The 15978-nt window shown below is 40.3% G+C and overlaps 1 protein-coding gene across 7 annotated transcripts in view; it reads right to left on the bottom strand.

Moving 5' to 3' along the window:
• Window positions 1-911: 911 nt before the first annotated feature.
• HIVEP1 (HIVEP zinc finger 1) overlaps window positions 912-15978 on the bottom strand; it is a 115702-nt gene continuing 100635 nt past the window's right edge. For all 7 annotated transcript variants that reach the window (XM_075745022.1, XM_075745023.1, XM_075745026.1 and 4 more), the window contains 3 exons: window positions 14972-15076; window positions 5443-5960; window positions 912-2622 (listed from right to left, as the gene is read on the bottom strand). In XM_075745022.1, the coding sequence (XP_075601137.1) occupies window positions 1489-2622; window positions 5443-5960; window positions 14972-15076 (1757 nt within the window). In that variant the 3' untranslated portion in view covers window positions 912-1488. The remainder of the gene's footprint in view (window positions 2623-5442; window positions 5961-14971; window positions 15077-15978) is intronic.

Raw genomic sequence — 15978 nt, 5'->3', positions numbered from 1 at the left:
ATAAACTTCTGTATGAATGTGATATAAGGACACGGCAGAAAAACAACTCCATTTAAAAACTACGGCACGAATCCCAGGTTAATTTGAAACTTTCAGGAATGCGTAGCCCTGTAACATGTGAGACTTGTCTCTTGAAGTACTGAACACCTTAAAAATTTATTGGTAACTTCAAATTATTTTCATTATGTGCAAACAGAATTTTATTAAATTTCATTACTCTGGGATCCATCCATGTCTTGAATGTCCATAATGACGAGTTTGTTGATATAAGGGCACAGTATTTGTAAGACCTCTAGTCCCTTTTTTTTCCCCTGCGTGAATAAGACAAAGCCATATTTAGGGAGAAATTTGCTTTGTCTACCTGTAAATGAAGATCACCTGAAATGCAGTCTCCTAGGAAGCTGATGGTAATTGGTAGTGCCAAATCCTCATTACAGCAGCGGCTTTTCACCAACTGTATGGCGGATTTTGCAATTAAGAACACACAAAGAGTTATTCCTTTCTTGCGTAACAATATTTTAATGTCAATAAAAAGTGGCTTTATAGTTCAAGGTTACAAATAAAAAAATATTTCATCTTGACCCTTTTTCTATTTTCCCTCAGGGAAGTCTTCAAATTTTAATTAGGAAGTGTTTAAAAACACGAGATTGGATGGACGCTCACTCTACAAAGAGCTGAAGGACTCCCTCCCCACTTTGCCATCGCCGGATGTTACGAAATGGAAGGTTTTGCTCCAAGTAAGCCTGAAGAGCATACTCTCTCTCTCTCTCTCATGGCAGGTGAAACCACGGGGGCATACACCACCATTGGGTCCTTTCAAGCTGAACGCAGCTGGAAGGGTACTAAGAGGAAGGAGTCAAGCGCCTCTCCAACTACCGGGCTGCATCAAGAAGGCACAACATAAGCAATGGTAAAGTCAGTAAACAAAATTTTACTGTAATATTTCATAACACAGATACTGTATTTCTCTTTGAAGTGTAAAGCTACCGTCTTACACAAGAAAGATGGACAGACCCTTTTCCAAGACTAATATGGATACAATAAATATGGAGTTTTACATACTAGATCTGTACACAGAAACTTTGTCCCACAGCCATAAAAATTTACATTTAACAGTGCAACATATAATTTAATCCTTTATTTATCTGACATAAGATGTTTACTTACTAAACACAAGCAACTACCTGGTTTTAATATACATATTTTTTATATATATATTTTATATATATATATTCAACAATCTGTACAGGTTTCTAAACATAAAACTCCAAAAAGGCACAATCGTCTATACAACATGTACAAAAATGGCTGGAGCTGACAAGAAACAACAATTATTGGTCAAGAGTTCATGATTGCACGAAGATTAGTAATGGGTTTGTGTCAGAAAAATGTGCTTTAAGGAAAGCAAGGTTTGCAAAGAAACCTGTAAGTGTTATAAAACCCGCCCCTCCCCCCCAAAAAAACCCCAACACAATGAAAAAACAAAAACTAGGTTGCTATTACAAGTCTATCCTCATCGTCACTGCTGCCATCACTAAACTGCACCGTGTTTTGCCGCCGGGGCAAGGCGGCTGCCCTGTGTACCTGTCTGTCCGGGGAGACAGTTCGGTGGACCGGGGACTTGGTTAAAGCATCGGGATTCGCCTTGGAGCGGAGCTCTGCCGGGGCAGCCCTCTTCACCTGCAGGGAAGGGACGTCGCGCTTTGGCTTGGCGGGGTTCGCGACCTCAGTCTTTTCGGGACTTGCTTTCCCCAGACCGTCGGGCCGCTCGTAGTCGGTCAGCGGGGCAGGCTCGGGGTGGCTCTTCCCGCTGAACCGCTGGCCGCCGGCCGCCGCCTGAGGAGAAGTGGCTCTGCTGGCCTGGCCGACCTCCAGCTGGGCCTCGCAGGCTTTGCCACTTGAGGCGGGAGCCTCAGAGACTCCTTGCGCGTCGGCGCCGACCGGGCTGACGGAGGGGATGAGGGTCGGCAGGGCGATGTTCAGTATCTGCAAGCCGGGAATGTGGGCCTGCGGGTTGGGGTTGCCCTGCGGAGCCGTGCCGGCGGTCAAAACCTGGAGACCCACGGCGTTCAAGGTAATTCCTGAAGGGCGCATCTGTGGGGCGATGTTTGTATTTGCCAGGCCCAAGATGTTCACCGTCTCCATGCCGAGCGGGGGCAGAGGCTGCAGGCTGGGCGCGCCGAGGCCCTGGATGCCCGGCACGCTCACCTGGCCTATGGGAATGCACGGCACCACGCTGTTCACCTCAGCGAGTCCCACAGGATTTGCGGCGGCCGCGCTGCCCGTCTCACCAAGGGCGCTGGTAGTTCTGTGAATCACACTAACGGCAGGGATAGTGAGCTGCACTGGTCCCGCCTGGATGGGAACAAAGGTGGAGTAGGTGGCCAGGCCGGCGGGGACCACCTGAATCCCCCCAACCGGTACCGTGCCGTAGGGTGCCTTGGCTTGCCGCTGCGAGTGCAGGGGGAGGTGGCTGAAGAGGTGAGTCTGGGGAGCCCTCAGCTCGGTGGCATGCTGCGGGCACCCAGACAGCTTCTCTGGGATTTCGGCATAGGGGGACGGTGCCGTCGTCTGCATGCTGCGGTCCACCGGTGAGGAGGGAGAGCTGACGGATGGCGTGCTCTACAAGAGAACAACATGGGCATGTTAATGCGGTGGCCACCGCTATCTTCCAGTGAAATGAAAATGTGAGGTAGCTGGGAGTGCTTCCCACACTGCCTTTTAAGAAAAAACAACGAGAAACTGGTTCACAGTATATACTGCCCAGCCTGAACAATGAACTAATTTCCTTCCTTCCTTTTTCCAACTTCTTCCTTGCCCAGTAATTGAATTTTCCTCTCCTAATTACCCTGGCTAATTTCTCTTGAACACTAGTATGTAGAAACATTGCTGAATATCTTTTGTATGTGTTTTTAAGGAGGGACAAGGCTTTGGAGAACAGTTTTCTGTGGAAATCACCTCAGGCAAGAAGGTTAAATAAACATAAGCTGGCATTTTTGATGCACTGGGTTCCTCTCCTGGTGACATTACAGCCTCTGGCAGGCAGAGGCAGCATCACAGCACATTTGTCCATAGGTGCTTCTAACCTGGACGATGGGTGATAAGCAATGACAAGAGATGGATGACAACTACAGTGCCCACAGAGGCAGAGGTGACGAGCAGATACTGGAATGAGACGTGGGACCTACATCCCACTGCCACCTCAGCTCGCTGTCATTTGGTGCACAGACCTGGACTGATGATTGTGTTTACATGCTCCCTTCTTATGTAACCTGTGTTACCGACCAAGGCTGGCATCTCCTTTCCTAAAAACACCTAAAATGAGAAGTCTTAAACTGCAATTGCAATCTTGCATTTTTTGGTTTTAGGCATATTCATAACACATAAGGAGTGGTGCAACTTTATTTAGTTTACATAGTCCTAAACTGTAACTCTGCGGCTTTGACCAAACTCTCAAGAGATCTCTAGAGCAGGCACAAAACCAAAACGCTAACAGAAATGCTTTTGAAAATTGCTGGTAGGAAATGTATTGGTTAAAGGAGAATATGATTTACTGACTAAACAGTGCTGAGCCATCTAAATGGGAAGATGGGTGTGAGAAGGAAGCCAATATCTTTCTCAGAATTAAGTCCTGTCTGACACCTCACAAGAAATCCTGATAAACTGGTACGGATGCTTTTGAAGGAACATACAGCCTTCCTGAGCTGTTTCGACCCCTTGTCTTGATGCAAGGGGTGGGATCCACAACTATTCACAATAGGAATGACTGTAGATCATCAGGCACGTGGCTGACACTTCTTTTGGTCTGGGGAAGGAGGAGGTAGTCTAAAAAGGAATTACTGCCTTGTATTACTTACATGCCTTTTTTTTTTAATATATATTAATGTAGCCAATTATTAGAGCTATATAAATGAAGACCTTCAACACTTTTAATTGTGTGAATATTTTCTCGAGGCTTCAGTGGTTCGATGAGGGAAGAAACTCAGTCAAATGTCTTTCTGGTATCTATTGGCAACAACTGAAACCGAAAATCCAGGTATTAAGATCCTACCTCTTTTGTGGCAGGTAGATACAGTGATCAGAGATCACTACATTTTATTCTCTGTCATACTACAAAATCTCTCCAATTTACATTTGCCATATTGACTCACAGTTCTTACAAGTAGGAATGAACCTGTGTCAAACAATGAAATGCAGGAATAATTATTACTGTTTCTCATTATCAGCAGTTCACTATCTTAAATTTTGTAAAAAATAAATCCAGTAGTATGGCTTTTCAAAGAAAAAAGAAGCCAATAAGTACTTAAACTAGAATTAAAGTTTTACTTTCTGTTTATGCTTTTGAAATTTTCCTGCTGCTTATTTTCCTATAACTGCATGCATATACTATTTGTAAATATTGCAATCATCACAGAGAAGGCAGTAACTACTCCTTCATTTAAACTACATTTTGCATCACGTTTTTCTGAGCATTATTCTGGAAAGCTCTAATGGCTTCATGGTCTGCAGTAAGAACTAAAAACTTTCAAGAGCTATCCTTAGGGTCAATCACGTATGTGACTTATACCATCCCCATTACAGCCCATTAAAATATTGCTGAATTGTAAAAAGCTGAACACCTGCCAGTTCCCCTCTGTGATTTCCTTCTAAAGACAATAGTCGCCAAAACTACTGAGCGCTCCCTGCAGCCTTGCACACAGACTGACCTCATCTTTCTGCATGCTCTGAACAGCCATGTGTCTAGAATAGGGATGGGTAAAATTGATCCTTTTCCAGTCAAAATGTTCTTTCAGCTTAGAGAAAAACTGAGAGCACTGGGAACTCAGTTCTCAGTTCTGTGCTCATGTCTCCTTTTGTTATTGTGCAAGGGCAATCTCCTAGTTTCCTTGAACATCTGGTGCTCTTTCTAATTCTACTACTAAGCATATTTGAAGGAGAGATAAGCAATTGCACAATTTTTTTATAGTGATAAGGCAAAACCTTTGGGACTAGATTAATTTCCCTTGAGAATTACCGACGATTCTATTGTTGTGTTTCAGAGTAAAATGACTTCTGAATCCTATCACTTTCTTCTGAAAACTTCATAACCACCACCGTATATTCATTCTACATATCTGTTATATCCTTATTTGAAATACAATGTACCAGCTCCAAACTTCAGCCGAAACAACCATATTATAATTAATCCTTTCAGCGAGAATACAATCAAAACTAAGAATCTGAAAAGCAGTGCTCCTACAACATCACTGTTTCTACAGTCCTACACATCTGTGCTTTGATTAGTTTCAACTCTTCTTAAAGACTCATCAGTCAACAACTTGAAGAATTAAGGGAAAGGCAAACATTTTGATCTTTGAAAAAAATCTTCAAAAAGATCTTTAAAAGGAGGACTTAAAACCCCACTCTCTCCCCCAGAGTCAGACATTCCTCAAGCACTCCTACCTTTGTAAGAGCTGCAGTTGATACTAAGGAGCGGCCCAAGGTTGCTTCTGGATCGGGGTAATCCACAGACATCTGGCGACCTGGAGATGTAGGAGCGACGTCTGCCAGTGCCGCACCAGTGCTACGGGGACCTGGTCCTCTCTCCTGGGTTTTTTCCTCATGTGCTTCCTGATGGGTGATTTCTGCTGGTGACCTGGAGGTCCTGCTAACCGACTGCACCGCACTAAGGACGGTCATCTTTGTCAGCAGCGCTTTTGGCAGACCATCCATAGAGTCCGTGTGAGCCCCAGCAAAACAGTCTGGAAGTCTGATGTCTTCATCAGCGCTCGTGGCATCCTGCAGGCCGTGTCGAGAGGGGTGATGCTGGGGGCTGGCTGTCACCGAGGGGGTTGTGGATAGGACTGACTCAGCCTGGCTGTCTTCATCATCATCTTCATTGTCATTTTCATCTTCATCCGCACCGTCAGACTCCTCCACATCATATCCTGACCGGTCATAGCCAAATCTTTGCTTCTCACCTGCAAAAGTGGGGATTAGAAGGTAAGCCAATGAAAGTCCTGGACTGACTGGGAAGGAGGTGGGAAGGAGTAATTAGAAACACCGAAAAACCCCATGTCACGTGCATTTTTCAGTCACATTCCATTGCATCAAAGTAATGGGGAAGATTTTTATTTTCTAGGGTACATAATTACACAGATACGTCATCTGTCACCTTCTGCTTCTGTGTTGTTTTTAACCTTCTAGATTTGGCCGTTTTCAGCCATTTATAACCACTTGCTCAAAGTCACCCTTCACTCTTTCACTTGGGGAGAAGCGAGCAGATTCCCGGTTCATTAAGTTCCCAGTGACAACATATGAAGCTGGTCTGCCAACCTTAGCGGTGGGATATTCTCTAGCTGGTTGTGACTCAGAAGTGGGTGTCCTTGTACCCAATATGAATCACTGCTGCAAAGGTTTTTGAAGGATGCAAACAGAAAGACTGGAGGCTGTTAGTCAGGAATCTGTCTTGTTAACAGGCAGAAGAGACCAAAATTAGACCTTACCAGATTTCTTCACTTTGCTAATGTTTGGAAAGGTTTATTAACAAATCATCCAAGATGTCCTAGGAGGCAAGAAAGCCCCAATCCTATCAAAACTTACCTACGCATGAAACTTTGCTCACATGAAGAAGCCCTCCTGACTTTAAGTCTTAAAGCCAAACTGCTGTCTAGTGGTAAATTTCTCTACAAAATACAGCTCTACTGCAGCTTTTCACCTTCTTTTATGTCATAACTTGGAAAGAAAGAATCGTCTTTAGTAAAGAGACAGAAAATCCCATCTGCTGTATCTGATTCCAAGCCAGACTGTCTGGGATCATATTTTATAAAAGACAAAATGCTCTGGATGCACTAATATTTTATATTCGATTAAAGGCCTGTCTGCTGAGCTCTCCAAAAAAAATATCAGCGTAAAAATCATTTGGCTCTGCAAAACCAACGATGGCTGCTTAGTTAAAATCTCAGAGATCCTGTTCTAAGGAAATCTACAGCAACTTATCATCAAAACAAATGATTCTGAAAAAAATCAGACCTTTAAAAAAATTTGAATGGACTACCAATGCTTTAGGCTGCTACGCTACCAAAACCAAAACAAGCGTCCTGAACTCCAGGTAAAATAAATGGGTTTAATTGAGCTACCTCTCAATAAGTTACCCACCATTATAAGCCTTTATGGTTTCAAATGAGCAGTGCAATTAGGAAGGAGACTAATAGCTTCTTTGAAAAAATCTCTCTATAATGACTTTGCCCCTCTTTGCCTACACAGTAATTTGTCCATTAACTAAATATAGAAATTATAGATTTTATACATTTACTACAGCAGGCACAAAGCTGAAATGTTATTAAAAATACCCTAAATCCTCCAGGTCATTGGAACGATGCTAAAAACTATATTTTTTTATAATTTTAAATAGTCTTTATTTATAATTCTCATCTATAGACAAAGCTGTTCAAAAAATAAAATACATTTTAGTGGGAAAATTAATTCAGTAAGGTCCATTCCAAAAATATGGCAAGTAGGATTGTTAAAAATATTATTAACAAAACCACGTGGAGTCGATTTTTTTTTCTATATACTGCTGTCATTTCTCTTCTTCACACAAACAATGTTTCTTCATCACTAATTTGCAAAGCAAACAAATCTAAAATGTTAGAACTTCTACATATGTTACACTTCTGAATGGAAATAACTTCCCTCAATGCCTCTGTAACAGATCTCAAAGACTTCTCCATGTGTTACATCTAAAGGGTGACCCATGCATTTCCTGCAACTCTTTAAATAACGCATGGGGCATTGCAAAATCTCAGGTTTCAGTCTGGACTCCCTCTTAATTTTGGTGTATTTACCAACATCACGTAACTATTCTCTGGGAAATCCTACTGTATCTTTTCTTTTTTTCTCCCTCTCTCCACATGAATCATATTTTCTATAAATGTTGATGTCAATCATGAATGACTGTCTCCACTGGCAAGAGAAACTACCTGAAGTGATTAGACTGACTTATCACATTTGTAAAGCAAGGAAAACATATGCTCAAACAATGCCGTGATTTATAATAAGGAACTATCTTTCTTTCAAATCAACATTTAAAATCACAACAGGATTTACTAGCAAATGCTGCTTATGTAGAAATTTTCTGCTTACGTCTTGACCTTCTAGAATAAAACCATGGAAAGGGAAAGGAGAACCGTGTGCGGGGGACAGATTCCTTACATGCAGGACTCCGTGGGATATCATTTCCCTCTATTGTTTCCCTGTTTACCTCCACCCTTTGTGCATTTGCCAGCTTCTGTTTAAGTGTGGTTACCTGGAGCCAGAGCCTGCCGTGTAGGCGAGGTGACAGCGATGAATGTGGTTCCCTTCCTCCCACACCGCTTCGAAACGTCAGATGAGAAAAAAACCCATTCCTGACTCGCTCACTCTAGCAAATGCATGAAGGAACGCTCCTGCTCTGGCTTTTATGCCTGCATGTTTGCTGAAACAAGAGGTGTCCAAGCTTTCATAATTAGTGATCTTGCTAAGCACTGCTGTAAATCAGCGAAGTTGCGAGAGGATCTGATGCCAGAGTTTTAAGTGGCAGAAAACCCAGGCAGGTTATGGGTCTTCTCTGAATGAGGCATCAAGCCGAGACTGTGACCACTCCTTGTGGTGAAAGACGCTTTTCTAAGCACTGTCTTGTTAACGAAGTAGTGTTGGCCCCCGTCCATTCTGGTAATTGTACGCTGCCTACTAAAGTTCCCTTGCAGTTTTAATTGGGGAAAAATTAATTCTTTGCTTCCTATCTTAAACTATGCACAATTATAACCATATGCTTATGTAGCTGATATATATACATATATAAAAAACTAGAACTGACTCAATTTCCAAAGAGAAAAAAATTACTTCTGTGTTTAACTTTGTACAAGGTTGTAAAGCAGTGTGGGATATTTTAGAATGAAGGATGTGTCATAAATTTAAAGGCCACTAGCATATGGGGAAATGGCTTTTGCCATGAAAGTTCACAGTTTTTAAAAAAAAAAAAGAAAAAAAGAAGAAAAAAGGAAAAAAGTTTCACACTATTAAGTGAAGGCTTTATGAAAGCTACTTCTCTTCCAAACTTGTAACTCTCACCATTTTAACAGAAAGACTGTTCAAGATTGCCTTAATTTTTTATACAGAGTGGTTTTGGATGAGTAGGAAATGTCTCTCATCCTCTGTCAAATGCTGCAATCTTCTCTTTTAAACCCTTAGAAAGAGTCTTTCTTTGTCCTGGACTTCACAGGAGAAAGCGGAACTCTTGGCTACGGACCTGAACTCTGCAAAAATTAGGAAGAGCTGGAAATAAAGGTATAATAGAAGTGTGGATGCAGCTTTTGATTGGGGATTTTGCTCGCATGCCAGCTATAATTATATTTAACAAAACTGAGGGTTTAAGCCTATGTACTGAAGTAAGTGTATACAAATCAAAGACAAAAATCATCTTAGTCCTTCATTTATTTTGTTTCAGTCCTCAGTTAATCAGCTCTGTATTGTGTTTGTGGTGTTGATGAGCTTGTTGGCGAAGGCTCTGTTATACTCACATTCTACCCAAAAGCAAAGCGGGAAAGAAAAAGCTTCAAGTTCTTTAGCACAATACCATTAGTTGGAATTATCAACATCCTAATATGTCCATTAGTGAAGCGCCTAGGGCTGATAAGTCTTCACACTGCTTTTTCCAGTTGTGATGCTATGAATTAGGTGACTGAAATAGGTCTCCCTATGTACTTTTAAGTTCTTTATTTTAAAAGTTTTACCTACAGGAATCTTTACTGTACATAGTTTTAACAATGGCCATCTAATTCTGACCATACTGCAAAGTAATAAAAGAAAGGTTCTTCAGAATCTCAACTTACAGCTTTTAGTTTTAATTGAGATATTATCACCAATTAGTCCATCACATGACCTCACTTATCATGCCCTGCTACAGACTTGGCAATTTCTGCACCAAATCCAGTCATAAAGTTCAATGGCTTGTAACTTAGATTTTTAGATAGATTTTTCACATAAAGAGCAAAATATTCATTTTCCTTCTTTCATTGGCAGAAGGAGAAGAAAGACCTGAAAATATAAGTCCAGACTGCTAAAATGTTACACATTCCTACGCAAACAGACAGTTATGTAGATAACTATAGAACTGCTATTAGCTCTACTTACACAGATTAAAAGACATAGTCTACTAAGTTTCTGTTGGTCTGCCACTATCCCCATCTAAATTTAAATTTACTAAATTTATTGACTTTTAGCCTCTGAGTTATACAAAGCAGTATTTATCGTCTCAAATTGTGGAAGTATCTTCAGTTATGGATTGATATCTACATAAAAACATTCAAAAATGAAGCATCTGTTCTACATTATATATTCTCCACCAAACTGAAGAAATAAATTTATATACTATGGCAATAAAGGCAGAAGTATTTTTAGTTCATCATTATATGATCATAAACTTGAAAGTAATGTCTGTATATCCTCAATGCACTCTATTTTTCTAAACAATTACAAGCTGAGACTTGCCTTTCACCCGTTATATTAGTCTTGTAATAGAGCATTCCACAACCATTTCAATAAATTTTAAAAAGGGTAAAACAAAGTGCTGTGAAACAACGCTAGCATCTATACCCAAACTTGCTGTCTTCCCATCTTTCTAAGTCTGTTCATAGCCTTGACTTGACTGACTTCAGTCTTGCTGCAGCTACTGTCCACTGCTCATCACCATCAAACAGGACTCACAGTGACATCTACTGGGTTAAATTCATACTGGTAATAGCCACTGCTCCTCAGAAATGAGAAAAAATACCCCAACCTGTAGGCTTTTGACTTTCATTCCTAGCGTATGGAAAGTAACAAAGTAAAACTAAGCAAAAAAGTAAGAGTAACCTCTGTTTAAAGAGATGTTTACACCTAAGCCTTCCTGAGTAACCTGTATATTGTCAATCAACCCTAGCACGAGGTAGTCTATCCCAGGCTGTAGGTGTAGGGCTCCAGCATGCTTAATGTACATCTACTTGAAGACTAGATGTCTACACTGATAAAAAACATATATATAAAAAAAATATTTCTTGTTAGTTATACAGAACCAGCCTTCCATTCTCTTTGCAAAAGGAGGATATTATTGCAAGGATTTTCATTTATTTTCACTCCTTAAATGTAGGTGCAGTGAAAACACAGACTGAGTCATGATTAAGCTAATGAAGAGCCATGGAAACTCACTTAAGATCTACTATAAGTAATATATAGCTAATTAACTTAGAACCATTGAATCTTTAGGAGGGTTTATTTAATACTGGAGAAAGCAAAAGTGGTTTTATATATATATGTGTGTGTGTGTGTATAAATACATATCTGAAACTTACAATTAGGTCTTTTCACTGGTAAAGTAATGAATGTTTTGGGATAAAATTTCTCCATAGAGACCATTTAAATAAGTTCTGCCCATCTACTGATTTCATTATTAAATAATTATATTAAATAACTGCATGTTTACTCAGGCATACCATACCACTCATACATTAGCCTACATATGAAATATTACAGGTTTAAAGTTTATAACTGTTTTAATTTGAAGACAAATTATTGTTATTTTTAAGACTGCATAGCAAAACGTTGGGTCAACATGGCCAAAGAGGATATCCCCAGTTGCAGTCTGTCACACTAAACAGTTCACCTCGTCTGACAATTTAATTCAGATATTAACATTCCTTACATTGTAACCCTGTATTTTGGTGACAAGAACATTCAACAGAGCAGAAGATGAAAGATAAATGGATGAGGGAGTGGTTTTGAATACAAAAAGCCAGGCCAGAAATTTACTAATACCCAAATGATGACAAGTCCAAATACAAAGAATGCTATGTTAAAAGCTCTGATTGCACATAGTCTCAGACAGCTAGAGAGCATCTCTCTCTTTTTTCCCTAGATGCTACAGCACAACAAAATTTCAGCTTCTCAGACTATGGAAAAAACAGGCTCTGTGTGTGCGTGCCTGTGTGCGCGCGTATGCCTGCATTCAGGATTGTGCACAATTTTGCACTCCTTATTCAATCGGCATGCACTATTCATCTGTACTGCTATTGCCATAAGAATAATCAGTATTCCAAATGTTCAGGTAACAAATTAGAGACAGACTATGGGTCCGGAAACAGGCCAATCTCACACGGCCTATGGGAAGAAGAAATTTCTTTTCTGAGGTCATAATTATTTCTTATCAGATTTTCTGCACCTTCCTCCACAGCATCTCACACTGCCTTCCAACTGAGGGAAGAGATGGGACTGGGCAGACCACTCTCTAAGATAGAGATAATTTTTAACAACCAGGCAACTAAAAAAAAAAAAAAAGGTACGTGTTCTAAGACATCTTTTTTTTAAAGCCCCAAAAGGATACCTGACACAAACCCACCAGCAACGCACATCAGAGGGAGGAGGGGTGAAAGGACCAAAGACGCCACGCCACGAGCGCAGCTCAATACCCAGGGCCCGTCACATTGTCCTTGGCGGGTGACGTGCTGTTGGCAGGGCCGCCCCCAAAGCCCAGACCTGGCACGAGGGGTGCTGCCCCAAACGCGAGCTCTGCTCCACTGCCCTGGGGAAGGGGCACCCAAAGAGGTGGTTGGAGCCACTTTGTTAACTGAGACTGCCTAGACACCTCAAAAAAATAAATACATTCAATCACATTCAAATGTACCAAAAAAGTTAGCATGTACAGGATTTCAGAGAGGGCAGCAGAACCACCTACATTTGAAAAAGCACGTATGTGAATACTTCACACTTTTTTCTTTTTTTTCCCCTCTTGAAACGTGCCTTAAAAATGGGCCAACAAGCACGTTTTAGAAGAATCATGAGAAATACCTTCAAGTGTGGCTAGGTGCTCTGGGAGATGAAATCGCATTTTTAAAGTGTACAGTTACTCATTGAATTTACATGCATAATTGTAAATGCACTGTGTTCTGCAGCAACTGGAGAGGCTGGACTGGTTTGGCTGCAGCAAACGTGTGTTTATCGCGGGCTTAATTACCCTGCTTCTTGGATAGGACTTTTGTGCTGAGCTTTGTGCTGCACAGCTGGTTTTGCTATGGGTACCTGAGCCAGATTGTTTAGAGAAGGTAGGGATTTTATCACCAAGTTGTTTTTTGGTTTGGGGTTCTCTAGTTAAAGAAAGGAGTGGTACCTGCTCCATTTGGGGGGGGGGGGGGGGGGGGGGGGGAATATTAAATAAAGGCATCGCAGTCTTAAAATTAAATTTCTGGAAGAATTTCAAGGATTATGTAGCAAATCCTGTTGAATATTTATCTTGCTTGTTTTTTCCAAAATAGAATATTTCATTTATTAAGTAATTACTGTGCTGAAGCAAAGAACATATTTCAGGGAACATATAATATATTTATACTATGGTTACACACACCTGTACGTGATATGTAAAAAGAGAGAGTCTCTTTCTCTCACTCTCAAGTAAATAGTCTTAAAGCCAAAGGAAAGCAATCTTTCAACAAATGTTTGAAATGGCTGGCTTCTACCGGGTGTTACTGATAATTCTGTTAACATCTGAAACATTTCCCATTACATTATAACCACAAATGCAATTTTTAATGTACGCAATTGGGACTATCGATTTATCAATCAATAAAATGTTTTCAGTTCCTAGTAAATGGAAATACCTGTTCAGCTGTAGTTTAAAAGACTAAATAAAATGTCAAAAGCCACAGAACATTTCTTTAAAAAGTGATGATTTTCCTGTCATGTAAACGCTGAAAATGTTAATGCAAACTGTTCCTCTGTGGGAAAAGGACAGTAATTTGTACTGCTGCTTATCTTCTGCGTTATTTATTTGGTACCTCGAGTTGCAAAGGGGGACATGTAAAAAGGAATATATCGAAGAATGCCAAAAAAGGGAAAATGCAGGTTTCTTTGTACCTAGCGCACTACTGAATCATACCAGCTGAGTCATATTCGCAGCATTATTTAGAATTAGATTCAAGCCGATTCGCTTATTCTGCTAGCGGTTGTCATATGGGAGCAAGTGCATTCATCTTTCTTGCCCTTTACTGTTTAAATAAAGATCCCCATTGCTTTCTTTTCTCAAAACCTCACCCGCAATCTAATAAACTATTCCACTGAAGGAAAAAAAATACAACAAGGCAAGGCAACAGGACTCATCGCCCTGCTGAGAAATGGGAGGAAGGAGAAAACACCACCACTGCACCGAGACATGCCGAGATCCCAGAGTCCTAACGTACAATCTTGTTCTACATCTCACTGCGTCTGGGGCAGCTACATCTTTCTCACCACACTGAGCCAAACCCGCGTGAAACTGGTCTGGCCCTCTTTCACTGTCCTCAATCTCATCTTCTCTTCAGTGGGATGCAGGAAGTGCAGAATTCCAATTATCGGCAAATACATTCATTCTGATAACACTCTCATCACTAATGGAGAAGTAGAACAGGTCAAGATGAAAAATGTTCATAATTTCTAAATGATCTCTATCTGCTGTTTTATGCCCAATTATTTGTGAAGGAGGACAGAACTCTACACTGGAAGATGATTAGCTTTCTTGCAAAGCACTCAGCAGCATACTTGTGATTCGGGTGGCATGTAAGTGATATAATTTTTATGAAATGTGCATCTCAAAACTTCGACAATTTCATGCAGAATTATTTTCAAAGAAACGCTACGTTTGACTACATTTTTTTTCTAGGCAAACAGCTGTTTTTCTGCTATATTTATCGGTGAAACTGATAAAGTTAAACTGCATAACACTTTGTGAAGAATTCAGCAGCAATTTATCTTTAGCATATGCTTGTCATTTCTTTTAGTGAAGGTTTTTCCAGTATTTCTTACTCCCTTGGACTAGCTTCTAAGATATTTATCTCTGTATCTATTCCCTGTATAAGAATTTAAAAGCTTCGAAAAAGAAAGGGGAAGAAATTGAGATGACAAACTAAATACAAAAATGCAGTAAAGAAAGAAGATTTTAATTTCTTACCAAATTCTTCTTCTCCATCCTGGTCATCTATTAAGCCTACTGAGACCCCCAAGTCCATGCATTTCTTGCTATGTGCCTTTGACTTCATATGTTTTGTTAAATTTCCTTAAGAAAAAATGAAAAACATTAACTGCTCTGTGACTACACAAATGTATTCAAATATACACTCAATATGTCTCTATCTTATTCAGCTACATTTATAACCACCTGTATAATCTGATTTCACACTTGATCGATCCTTGCCCCTCAATGCAAGCTGTCAAGGGCTGCAGCAGATTCACCATCCTGAATGCTACTAGCTCTCTGGCTACCTTTCATAAAGTTCTTTATTGAGATAAAACAGAATAGGATGGAAATCCTAGATGATGACATATTTTGCATTGGTGCAAAAGACCCCTTATTTGTTTATGGTGAAGTATAAAAAAGGCTGATTCAGTCTTCAAAGTCATGTTGACAGAAAACTACCGTGTGAAACTAAAGTTCGTGTCTTGCAGCTCTTTTAGTATTTGATGGATTCTATTTTTAGTGTAATCATTTTCACTGCCAACCTAAACAAACAGATTAATTTTATTCAAAATCAGAGCATGAACATAGTTGATCTGAATCTCAAAAGTGAACGCATAACTGCTGAGAGGCCCCACAGGGTGTTCTCCCTTCTTCCTCTGAAAAGAAAATATGGCAAATATTATCAAGAAAACGTTACGGGTAGATCAGAGATCTGTAAATTATGGTATCTGTGAAATGTATACTACGACAAGTAACTGCTTACTTTATACTTACACTTCCCTAGTGTCTCTCGAAAACTGTTTCTTTGAGGTATTTCAATGGGAGAAACTAAAGTGGGTGAAATGGTGACTCTTTTATGCTTATGGAGTACTTTATTCCTGCTTCGAAACAAAGCTAGGAATTCACCTCAAACGTTGCAATAACTGTTACGAAGCTCTATGACTATATTGACTCACAAAGAGCAAACTTCCCAGCTTTACATACTGCACGGATTTCCTTTC

This window comes from Balearica regulorum, chromosome 2, assembly GCF_011004875.1.
Source record: "Balearica regulorum gibbericeps isolate bBalReg1 chromosome 2, bBalReg1.pri, whole genome shotgun sequence".
Classification (NCBI taxonomy): Eukaryota; Metazoa; Chordata; class Aves; order Gruiformes; family Gruidae; genus Balearica; species Balearica regulorum.
This window is presented reverse-complemented; position numbering and strand designations above follow the sequence as displayed.